This window comes from Tauraco erythrolophus, chromosome 25 (genome assembly GCF_009769465.1).
Source record: "Tauraco erythrolophus isolate bTauEry1 chromosome 25, bTauEry1.pri, whole genome shotgun sequence".
NCBI lineage: Eukaryota > Metazoa > Chordata > Aves > Musophagiformes > Musophagidae > Tauraco > Tauraco erythrolophus.
This window is the reverse complement of record NC_141489.1, coordinates 4,799,255-4,811,542: the sequence shown is the minus strand read 5'-3', so window position 1 is coordinate 4,811,542 and position 12,288 is coordinate 4,799,255. Positions and strand designations below refer to the sequence as shown.

The following is a 12,288-nucleotide window of genomic DNA, read 5'->3' as shown; positions in this document are numbered from 1 at the left end:
TTCCAAACCTGTTTCTGCTATGGCCTTCAGCAGCTGCTGCCTCAGCCCCTGAGGAGCCCTTCGCCTTCGCTGTCACTAAGGTGTCACACTCTGAACGACAGCCCAGCTGTGCGTTTTCTCCAGCCCACTGGACTTCCCATGAGATATGAACCCCCGACAGCAGAACATTTCTTTGCTGTAATTGAGAAGTTTCCACCTGGCGCTCGCCCACCGGGCCCCCACACCCTTCCTTAGCTCCTGGCTGATTTACACCCAAGCGTGCCGTAACGAAGGAGAGAAGATCTGCATCCGAGCTCGCTGAAACGCAGCATCTTCAGGTGTATTTTGGTACCCGGTGGCCACGGAGAGACACCTGAACGGTGTTTTTTGGTGGCGAATTCCTCACGTTGCTCTGAGCTCAAGTGTAACGACTGCGGCTCTGATCTCCACGGAGGTTTCATCAGAGCAAACCCTCCAACAGCTCGTGTTCGCTTTCCTCAGCTTGATTTACCTTTCATTTGAGGGTGGATGTAAGAGCAGGGAGGAAAATGAGAGCAGCAGTGAGGCAGGAGGGCTACGAATGAAAGCATCGTGGCCAAGCTGGGGGAAAAAATTATTCTGCTGGCTGGCTTTGTGAATGCCCAACCAGGAGTTGGGTCTAATGACCCTACGTCACATTGCATCCATCCATACCGTGATGATGCACCAGCGTCAGGACCTGGGGAGGGTGCTGCATCCCGAGCCAGGAGCATCCCACCGCAGTTTCTAATAAATAAGATGACTATTTCTGCGTTACCTGAAAGGCTTCACGCTGATCTACATAATGAAACACTCTCCTCTTGTCTCTTTTTATAGCCTGGGAGCATGAGAGCCTTTTGGCTCCTTTCTTGGAGGGTTGGAAGGGACCCAACACACTGAGCGACTGCCACAGCTGAACCATAACCATGGTTCATGAAAATTAGCAGGGATGAAGTCCCTTCTGTGGCCAAAATTACAAGGATTGTGGGCAACGTACGGGCAGCGAGGCTGAAAAAGCTGCCCTCCTCCCAACCCATTTGCAGCAAGGCATAAAAATAGCTTTTAATGATGAAGATGCCTCTCAAGAGACATGAGTAAGTGGAAGCAACCTCTCATACGGACCCACTGGAGGGATCGTGGTGTGTAAATGAAATTTAGGACTTACCCTTTGCTCTTGGGTAGCCACAAAGGTCTGGAATCCAGGGGCCACCCCAAACCCCAGCTCCTGGACGAAGGGTGGCTCGGACTGGCTGTGGATCTGGACCTTGACTCCAGCTTCGAACGTTGTCTCCTCTGGAAGAAGAAGGGGGGGAGGTTAGGGGGCTGCAGTGGGTGGGATGGTGTCCACCTGCATGGGTGCATTTGCTCCTCCACGGAAAATCATACCTGGTAAATCTGTGCTGCTCAAAAGCAGGAGATAAGGAGTTGGGAGCACTCCACCTGGATGACCGGACTTCTGGGCATCGAGGAAGGAAACCCAGCAGCAGCATTTACCGTGAGCAGAGCACACCCAATACAGCTCAAAACACCACTGCTGCCCACGGGGACCAAGAGCTTCTCCAGGCTCCTGGTCCTCACACTGCTGCCTGTCCCAAGGGCTCACCCTCCCTCGAACACAGAGATGCATGATTTCTCCAGCTTGGTCTGTACTTCCAAGCTGGAGAAATCAGGAGGTGACATCTACTTTGTAGCTGATACACAGTTACAGAATGCATTCCCATATTATTAAAACAAATAAACTCCTCCTTCCCCCAAACAGAGATTTTCTACTGTCCGTAAGGTCTCCAACGCTGAAAGCATGGGTGCTCCCTGCCTCCCTGCCTCAGTTCTGCCACAGCCTGAGGCCACTTGGGAGACAAGGTAGGTAATTAAATAACAAAAAAAAGTGTGTTAAATTCAAAGGAGCTCGAGATCTTGGCAGCTGAAGTTGCTCCAAGCTGGACAAAGGCATTTGCAGGGCTCGGACACCTCACCAAGTTATGGATGATGGGAGGTTTTCACATCCCAAATCGATGCTGAACGCCAAGACACTCGAGATCAGTCCCTCTCTTCCACTAGAAGCCAAAACCAACCCAAAAGAGACTTTCTGAAGCTAAAACCAACCCAAAAATGACTTTCTGAAGCAGAATTAATGGGATGAGAATCAGACCTGAGCGTGATACCTGAGCACTTTGGGCTCCTCTATCACACAGGTGTCTTCGTGCAGCTGGGGCACGGACCCTTCCCCTCTAGCATTGCTGCTGCGGTCTCACGTCCCGGCAAACCAGAGGGAGCACATGGGATTAAGGGTGGGGTGGGGGCTGATTTGCAAAGGAAGTTGTTAACGACGCCTAATTTCGTCTAAAAACTGAGTCACCCACTACTATGAATCCATGCCCGTGGCCAGCAATGCCACCTCCACATCTGAAGAGCTTCTGTTTAAAGATGAATCACTATTTTCTTACTATCCCTTGATATTTTTCTACTATTTTACCATGCATTTCAATTTTTCACGGCACTGTACTCCATCTGAAGCACTGGTAGAAGCCCAGCACCGAGGAATCACAGCCGCAGAGCTGTTACGCCAGGGGCTGCACAAAGATGTGCAGCAGCAGCCAACAGCAGAGGACACCTGACCATGGGATGACATGGGCAGAGGAGGACGACAAGGGTAGAACAAGGTGATACTGGATGACATGAGGCTTACAGATCTCAGGAACCCATCGCTTAGGAGGGTGCAACTCTGCTGACTCAGTCGGGCAGCAAAGGGATCAGCCTTCCTCTCCCAAGAGGACTTTCTTGGACCCTGCTCACCTGGTAGCTCCCAAGGCAAACGGAGCTGGAGACTATACAGGTGGCTGTGGATGGATTTGTCAAGCTAAACATGAGCATCCTCAGACCAACCTCCTTTACAGCTAACCACCCTCCGAGGCTTCAACACTCAGTTAGGCAAAGCCACAATCAAACCGACCAAGTGGTGGTCCAAGAAGGTTGGACCAAGAGACCTCCAGAGACCCCCAGTCAGACACACTGCTGTCACCTTTATTCCCTACTGAGCAAACAAAGCCTCCCTGCCAACCACAAACCAAACCACACATTTCCTTCAGCTTTTGGGAACAACCAACATTGAAAAAGCCCCACCACGACAGCGATGCTGCTTTATGGGCTGGCTACGTGAAACTTCACACTCTGCACCACCAGTGACGTGTCTACCAGGAGCAGCTCCAGATCTCAAAGCGCTTTATCTCAGCAGACTTTACACATCGAGCAGCTGGAGCAGGTTACGAATATTTAACCTTTTAAAGCCAAACTTTTCTATCTAAGGCACAAGAAACTAACGTGGAGATCAGCAGGATTTATTAAAACAGTCACCTCCCCAGGCCCGGCATATTTCTGTGAAATCTGGGGAGCGTGGGGGAGGTGAGCTCTTCATGTGCTTGGTTGGGACTCAGCTCCAACCAGCTGGAGTTGGACATTTAACTGGTCAGAAATGTATTGATGTGCAAGGCTCACTCTTGACACGCTCCCATTGACGGACGCCCCCGGTGCCCGCGCCGATCTGCCTGCCCCGTGTGCTGGCTCTGCCACGCTCCACGCAAGGCAATTATTTATTTTTGCCTCCCTGTGACAAAAGTGCTTTCGGTCACGATTGAGGAGGACTGTTGCTATTGCATGGGGTGGCATATGGTGGATGCAAAACTCGAGCCCATCTCTGAATCCCATGTTGGTGGGACACTGGCACAGAGAGTATGAGTTTATTTCGGCTCTTCCCTACACTGAAGCCTCCCAGAGCGAACCTGGCATTGACCACCCTTGCTCTTGGCCTCCACTTCTGCTCAAGACTCAATGACCAAGTCCCACATCACTCCTCACCACCTTCCCATGATGGGGGCTACTGCGAGCAATGCAACCCTATTACTTGCACCCTCCATGACAAAACCCTGCCTTGATCAGCCATAATTGGGCTGCCCTTGCTCCAAGAGATGTCAGATGGATGCTGACATGTCCAAGTGCCCTCATTGTCTGCTCAAGCCCTGCATTTGTCCGCGCATGGGAGGTCCCATTTGAGGGTCTCCTCCCTGCCACCAGCTCCCTAGTGCTGACCCTCCAAAACATCCCAGCACTGAGGGTCAAGCCAGCTTTCCTCAAAACCTTTGGCAAGGTGGAACGTCCCCATCCAACCTCATCGCAGCTCACCAGCACCACAGCAGCCAATTTGGCACCCAGGTGCCCAAGCCCCACGGGTGAACGCACACCAGAACAGGTTCAAACCCTCTCCCGAGTACCCACCAACTCCTCCTATTTCGATCCTGTTATTCCCATATGACGCCCACTCACCGATCCCACCCGGCTCCATCGCTTTCCCTAGTGTTGATCCTCTTCCAACACTTCCGAGGAGATACCATATGCTTCCTTCAGTAATTAACCTGACAAGTTGGAGGAGAAAGCTTCTATTTAGTCTTAACTTGTTGGGCAACGGGAACTGTTTTTGTCGAAACATTTTCCATCCAAAATTATTCTGCCCATTTCTGCACCTGCCTGTGGGTCTGTTCAGTTCTGACTTAATTCCATGTATTTCCCGTGCCGGGGTGCTGTGTCTGTGTCCATCTGTGGGTAAACCCAGGTACATCCATATCAAGCAAACAATATATAACCTGAAAATATCCATAAGAGACTTAAAAGCACCGGGGTTTGTAATTTTAAATAGAAAATCCTGGCATGCAGCCAGTTGTAATCACGGCTGGCGAGGGGAAGGCATTTTCTACACCATAGAAGAAACTTTGGTTCTAAACCACATAGTTATTCCTTTTCATCATCAATAATAATGAGAAGAGCAAAATAAACAGCTTTTTTGGTGTTGTTTTTTAGAAAAGCTGCCAAAAGCCAGGCAGCATTCATTGTTTTTCCTGCAAGAAACACATGCGAGGATGAAACTATAAACACAAAACTGGCTTTGAAGAACTTGTCGCTTCTCTTAAAAATTCATTTTCTACAAAAATTAGCTGTTTTCCACTGAGATAAAAATTAAAAGCCCAGCTACCAAAACCCTTTGATGGAATGTGGCTGGACCAGTTCCTCATTAGCTGCATCTTAAATGTTTCTAAGCTCCGGCTAGGGCTGAGAAGCATTAATGTGGGTTAAATATTTGCTGTAAGCGTAAGGAAAAGGAAGGTCCCATAGAATCATGGTTTGGGTTGGAAGGGACCTTTAAGATCCAGTTCCAACTCCCCTGCCATGGGCAGGGACACCTTCCACTACACCAGTTTGGACCCAGAAGCTCAAGACTGCTTGGTTTTGGGTGCATTTACCTCACTAAAATGAATGTCCATGGGCAGAACAAACCCCAAAAGGCTTCGCAGCCAACCCCGGGTCTCAGGGGCTGTCACCCCACGGCTGGAGAGGTGTGACCAGGGGGGAGGACATCCACAGAGACACCTCCTGGCTACGGTTTCACCAGTTTTTGCAGTTTTAGCATCATTTTGAATGGTTTCTTCTAGTGGTAGCTGCTGGAGGCATGGGGCTGAGCGCCTGGCCAGGCTGTGGTTGCTATCTCGTTAAGCTCATTTCTTGTAACCACCCATCGACAGGATGAAAAACAACCCTGAAAACCCTTTAATTGCCTCAGATGCCAGAAAAAAAAAACCCTTAAAAATCAATGCCAGGCGTTTGGTTTGTACCTTATGGTTTTTAAACTAATTTTGTGATGTTGGGAAGCCCAACCAGGTTCATTCGATCTCCAATCCCACTTTTCAGAGGACAGTGCCTGCAAATTCATCTCTTAGTGCACCCCAAATTGGGAATACAGCAAAAACTCCACGATGACTGCGTTTTTAAACACATTAATAGATATATCTGTACGCAGGACAGTGTTTCCAAACAAATCCTGAGCTGCTCTTTTCACGGAAGGATTAGAGTAGCGTTAATTAAATTGGGGATTAATTCAGCATGTGCTTCAAGCTGGCTGCAGAGTATTTTATGTTGCAGATTGCACAGCTTTCTATTTCTGGCGTTGGCTTTCCATGATTTCGTCTGGGCTTTCTGCTTAGAGCATCGCTCAAAACTCTTAACGAAGCTCCGGCGGACCGTACGCTCGGGCTCCAAAGTTCATCCTTGTGAACATCAAGGAGCCGCAATTAAAATGAGAAACGCTGCCAAAGGCACGGAGCTCCCCTCTCCCCCTGCCTTACCATGGCCAAACTGACCCACTTCTCTCCGGCAATCAACATCTGAAGCTGTGCTCGGCACTAATCCATTGGGAACTGAAGATAGAGCCCGAGGCATGGGTCGTTTCTAGCCGGAGCCGTCACCCGCCAGCTCTGCCAGCGGCACTGGCACCTCCGTGAAGATACTCCTGCTCGGAGAAGACCAAAGCAGATCCCACATGGCTCAGTCTGAGCCAAGTAGACGGTATTTTCTCGGCTGGTTCACATTCCGACTGTATTTGAAGGTGGCCTGAAGGTTTATTTTGGGTAATAAGCCTTCTCCTGTGGTGTGCAGAAGCAAGCACAGGGCTGGGAGGTTTGGGTTCTCCCCAGGCACTCGTCGTCCTTTGCCTCGGTTTCCTCATCCGGAAAACGGGAGCAAAGTTGCTACTTAACTCATGGGGTGGAAGAGTCACCAGTGCCTCTTCTACGCTCTGCAAAGCACAATTTGACACCACAGCGTATAACTGAGACCATCTCATGGGAACAGTATCCTCAAGGCATAAGGGCAGCATCAAGTGCAACATCTGGAAGGAAGCACAGATGTTCATCCCAGTGCTGCCTGCGCTGCACCCATGAAGGGCATGTTGAGACCACAGTTTGCTGTCTCCCTCGGGGAGGAAGGCTCCCCAGGAGCAGGGGCGTTGCTGTGACACCACAGACATGCCCAGAAGATGCTGTGAGATGTTGAGGTTCATCTCTATAGTTTTCACGGCATCCTTTGCTCAGTATCGCCATGGAAACGACGCGCATCGGAGCAAGCCGAGGTGGGTTGGCATCCCTGGCACCAGGGCTGAGCACCCCAAGCTGCTCTGGGTGTGCAAAATAGCACGGCCATGTCCCCGTTCCCATCCCAGTGACGCCCCGAATCCATCCCACACCTCTCCCGCACGCCTCTCGTTCAGCTCAGCAGCACGTGGGACCCGGCTGCGCGTCCTCAGGTTACCCGCCGGGGTGTGCAGCTGCAGCTCAGCACCTCCTGAGCACGTCAGGCTCATCACACCGGTGGGGCAGCCGGGAGCGACCCAGCCGACGTGCCTGGTGGTCCCGGACTCAGGGAAGTCAACGGCCACTTCAACCAGACTACACCTGTGCAGAAATCTTAAAACAAATGCATAACAGGCGCAATTTTCCTAGACAAAAATGTATAGATGAAAAAAATCAACCCTAAATCGCCATGGAAACATAACTATAAGAAAGCAGGACCGGCAAGCGCATCGTGAAAAAAACGTGAAATTATAAAGAAACCAGTTTAACGCCAGCAAAACCAGTTTCACTCTTCTGTGCTCCCGTTTCTGCGGAAGTGGTGGGTTTTGCTTCGGCCGAAGTTGCTTGGTAACAGGATTAAGCGAAGCTGAAACAAGAGGATTCGCACCGGGGTTCGGGGCGGTGTGACGGGCGACTGAGCCGACGCAACTTTCCCCACCGAAAAACCAGTCGCTGGAAAATCCCCCCGCGCGTTTCGCTCCCGCGGCTGCGCGTTGGCTGCTGCTGTGGGAGCAATCGGGGATCACGAGTTTCCCTGTGGATGAAAATGAGATGTCTACCGTCGCTTCTGGCAGCTGCCGGGAAAAACACCACGCGTCCCGCTCGGATGCGGCAGGAGTGGGGGTCCCTGTGGAGGATGTCAACCCAACCTGGCTGCTCCCCTGCCTTTAGGAGGGACAAATTAAATGTAGAGAAGCTGCTGTGTGAGGGTGGGCAGGGGACTGGGGAGCCCGTCGTGGTCTCGTCCATCTGGTCAGGAGAGGCTTTGGAGAGGTCTGGCTGCTCCTACTTGTGTGGTAGGGCCAGCACTGGCCTGAGGGTATGGGGGTAAGTTGACGCTGGAGAAGATAAAAATGTCCCCAAAGCAGCTGGAGAAAAGCCCCTGTTGTAGAAGAGGGGGAAACACAACTGCTTTCCAGGAGGGGTAGGTGGCATTTAGGGTAGAGGCAATGGGATGGGAAGTCCTACCATCTACAGGTTACAGTCCTACATAGAGGGCTCCTGGAGACCATCCAGCCCTTTACCCTTAAGGACAGGTCCCTCAACCTTGTCTCCTTTCTGCTGGGAGCCCCAAAACCAGGACATCACCTCTGGGGACGTTCCCTGTGCAACCCTTCGAGCTCACCAAGGAATGCTGTATGTTCTCTCCAGTAGATCTCATTGCCTGGAGGACTCACGATCCATGTTGAGGTCTCGTGGACGCTGCATCGACACCTCCGGAGTCCCCACTGCTGCTGGAGGGCTCACTGCTGCTGTCAGCACCACGACAAGCTCCAGACAAGTCCTGTGCCCAGCTCTGAACACTTCAATGTATTTTCAGGCTTCTCCTGTCACCAACAGAGCGAGGCAGGCAGCTCCAGAGTGATTCATCCTATCCCAGGGAGATGTCTACAGCAGGATGAGTCACATCCAAGGTGTTGCAACTTCCCTCCACTGAGCCAAGACAACTCCTTGATCTCCACAAGCAGCTCTGATAGGATCAGATAGGCACAACTGAGCTCCAATGGGAAATTCAGGCATTCCCTTTTCAGAGCTCAGGAACAGATAAAGGTAACCAGCTTCTCTGTCTACAAGTCCTTCCCTGTAGCTATGAAATCAAACCTTGCTGCTTCAAAGTGCTGCTGACTACCTGCAACAGGGAATTCTTGTTCCCCCGGTCCCCTCGGATAATCAATGTCAGGATGAAACGGCGGGGAAAGGGATTGATTGTTTCCTGGTGGACCACCTCCTTCTCTCTCACAGAGGTGGGAAGTGATCTGAGATCCCCTAAACATGGCCCAGGAGTTGGACAACCCAGGTAAAACATAGAATATCTCAAGCTGGAAGGGACCCATAAGGTTCATCAAGTTTAACTCCCTGTCTCTCACATGATTACCTAAAACTAAACTATAGAATCCCAGAACGGTATGGGTTGGAAGGGATCTCAAAGATCATCTAGTTCCAACCCCCCTGCCATGGGCAGGGACACCTTCCATTACACCAGGTTCCTCAAAGCCCCATCCAACCTGGCCTTGAACACTTCCAGGGATGGGGCAGCCACAACTTCTCTGGGCAACCTGCTCCACCACCCTCAGAGGGAAGAATTTCTTCCTTATATCGCACGGAAATCTCCCCTCTTTCAGTTTAAAGCCATTGCCCCGTGTCCTGTCACTACATACCCTTGTCCAAAGCCCCTCTCCAGCTTTCCTGTAGCCCCTTTAGGCACTGGAAGGTGCTGGAAGGTCTCCCTGGAGCCTTCTCTTCTCCAGGCTGAACAGCCCCAACTCTCTCAGCCTGTCTCCAGAGCAGAGGTGCTCCAGCCCTCGGAGCATCTCCGTGGCCTCCTCTGGCCCTGCTCCAGCAGCTCCATGTCCTTCTTCTTTGGGGACCCATAGGACTAAGAGCATTGTCCAGATGCTCCTTGAACTCTGACAGCATTGGTGCTGTGATCACTTCCCTGGCAAGTCTGTTCCAGTGACTGGCCACCCCAGGTAGATGTGGCTCCAGCACATCAGCGATGATCTCAAGGCTACTGGAGGCTTTGATGGTGAGGGAGAGCAGACGAAGAGCAGCAGAAGCACCATGTGACAAGCTCCACTCTGAGTACTTTGTGTGTGAGGTTAAAGATTTGTTCTGGGAAAACAAACCCAGAAGTCCCACACCTGAAGAGCTCCCAGCATGAAAGGCCACCATCTTGCGTTAAAGGCAAGCAAGGTAGCGGTATCAGCTACAGAGGTAAATCAATCCATCCTCTTTATCTCCTGGGATACAGTCAGAGTATTTCAGAGGGTTTTTTTTCCTCTTTTTCTTCTTTTTTAGATAAAAAAGTACTTTGAAAAACCTCATCTCTTGCATCTGACAGGTACAGACAGCCTGGGACTGCAACAGGAGCACGGAGGGCTGCTTCCCCGCCTTGCCTGCCTCCCGAGGGGCACGGGGGCACTGCTGTCACCAAACTGTCACCACGAAATGACACCTCTTTGGTGCTTCCCTTTACTTTGCTGAGGAGCAACAGTGAAAAGGGATTTGGAGAGGAGAAGGAAAAGGAGAAAGAGAAGGAAAAGGAGAAGGAGAAGGAAAAGGAGAAGGAGAAGAAGGAGAAGGAGAAGGAGAAGGAGAAGGAGAAGGAGAAGGAGAAGGAGAAGGAGAAGGAGAAGGAGAAGAAGGAGAAGGAGAAGGAGAAAGTGAAGGAGAAGGAGAAGGAGAAGGAGAAGAAGGAGAAGGAGAAAGAGAAGGAGAAGGAGAAGGAGAAGGAGAAGGAGAAGGAGAAGGAGAAGGAGAAGGAGAAGGAGAAGGAGAAGGAGAAGGAGAAGGAGAAGGAGAAGGAGAAGGAGAAGGAGAAGGAGAAGGAGAAGGAGAAGGAGAAGGAGAAGAGAGGGAGGAGGAGGAGGAGGAGGAGGAGGAGGAGGAGGAGGAGGAGGAGGAGGAGGAGGAGGAGGAGGAGGAGGAGGAGGAGGAGGAGGAGAACCTTCTGCCTGCAGAACCTGCAAGAGGGAGGCTGAAATGAAGATGTGGGAAGGGCAGGAGATGGACCTTGTGTCCTTCTCTCTCCCCATGGCCCAAAGGCTGGAAAAGCAGCAGTGAAGCTTCTGCTGTCTAATCCTGAGAGATGAGGGCACAGAGCCGGCTGACAACGGGTGCTCTCACCTGGCACCACTGGGATTTAACCACTGTGAGATTCCTACCGTGTAAACTGGGATAATATATATGGGATATAAATCCCAAAACACAACCCAACGCTCCAGGATATAACACAACAACTACACCCAGCCGGGACCCAACGCTTCCCTTCCAGCAATTCATTACTTAATCCCCCACTAAGCATTTATCTGGGTATCTTCTACTTAATTATCTGGTCACGGTGCTGGACGAGGCAGGAGATGGGACCTGATCGAGGTCCTTCACCACAAAAGGCAAGCCCGGGGCGCAGGTTTTGCCTGCTCTCTCCATTCCAAGCTCTCTGCAAAGCGCAGCCGCGATTCATTACTCACCAAGTAACAGAAGGTGTTATAACAAACCACATTAAGCACATCCGCTATTTTTAGTCAAGCATATTGCATTTGCATACTAAATCTGAGGGGCCATATGTCTCAACGTATATTATTAAAAAGCTTCTTACATAATATACGGGGCAGGAGAAACCAGGTCTCCAGCAAGCCAAGGCCAGGGCTGTTCCAGCGGTTTTGCCGGACGGCGAGGAGCCCGCGAATGAATATTTCAGTTCTTCGCTTCCCTCCTATTAAGCTTCAGCTTTAATCATTAAAGTGGGGGAACAAGCGTCTCGTAACCTGCTTTACTGGCAGGGTGGCACCGGGGCAGGGAGGGATGCTCCCGCCAGCTTACACTGCTGATACGACCGCTTCTTGGTGGGGAAGGAAAATAAATTCCCTTCCCATCTCAGCATCCTTTGGGAATCGCACGTGGCAGGGAAGGGGGATGTGGGAAGGAGGCCAGTCAAAAAATCAAAGAGTGGTTGGAGTCACCCCAGTATCTTTTCCGTCCCTGGGAACTGTTGCCAGAAATAGGGAGTGAGGAAAAGAGAACTATTCCCTCCAGAGGGGAGGAATATTCCCCACACGTAGAGCTGGGGGTGCCGGCCCCCCGGGCCACCCATCTGCCGGCTTTCGCTCCGGCACGCGGCTGCCACGGCAGGGGCAGAAACGGTCCGAAAAAGAGAAATAAACCCAAGAAAGGACACGTTTGAAAGGCGCAGAAGTGGTTCTCTTGCCCATCCCTCCCCCCGGCTCCAGGAGCTGTGCCGCTTCCCCCAGAACATCTTGAAATATTAAACGGTGAAAGAGCTGCTGCTAATTTTGGCTGGTAGTGGAGCCAGACGGGAGCAGATTCCCCAGCACCACGCTGGGTCCTGGCTCTGCTGCTGCCCCTTTCGGGGTGGATGGATGGATGGAGGAGACCGGGATGCCTCAGAGGCTGAGCCCAGGGATCCAGCCAGCTTTTGGCATTGAGGAAATGGAAATGTCATCTCCACGTACTTGGTGGAGGAGTCAGCAGGTCCAAACTGGAGGTCCGAAGAGATGCCAGGGAGATCTTCCAGCTCTGAGCATCGCTGGCCTCCAGAAAGCCCCTCTGCATCCTGACAGCTCTCCAGGAATGTGGGTCTTATGGGAAGGCACAATAGTCC

At 51.5% G+C, this 12,288-nt stretch overlaps 1 protein-coding gene across 2 annotated transcripts in view; it reads right to left on the bottom strand.

The window, feature by feature from the left end:
• The window catches only part of LOC104373400 (acid-sensing ion channel 2), a 510,805-nt gene that overhangs the window by 22,689 nt on the left and 475,828 nt on the right, over positions 1-12,288 (bottom strand). For both annotated transcript variants that reach the window (XM_086626442.1, XM_086626443.1), the window contains exon 3: positions 1,163-1,290. In XM_086626442.1, coding sequence (XP_086482568.1) covers positions 1,163-1,290 — 128 coding nt within the window. The remainder of the gene's footprint in view (positions 1-1,162; positions 1,291-12,288) is intronic.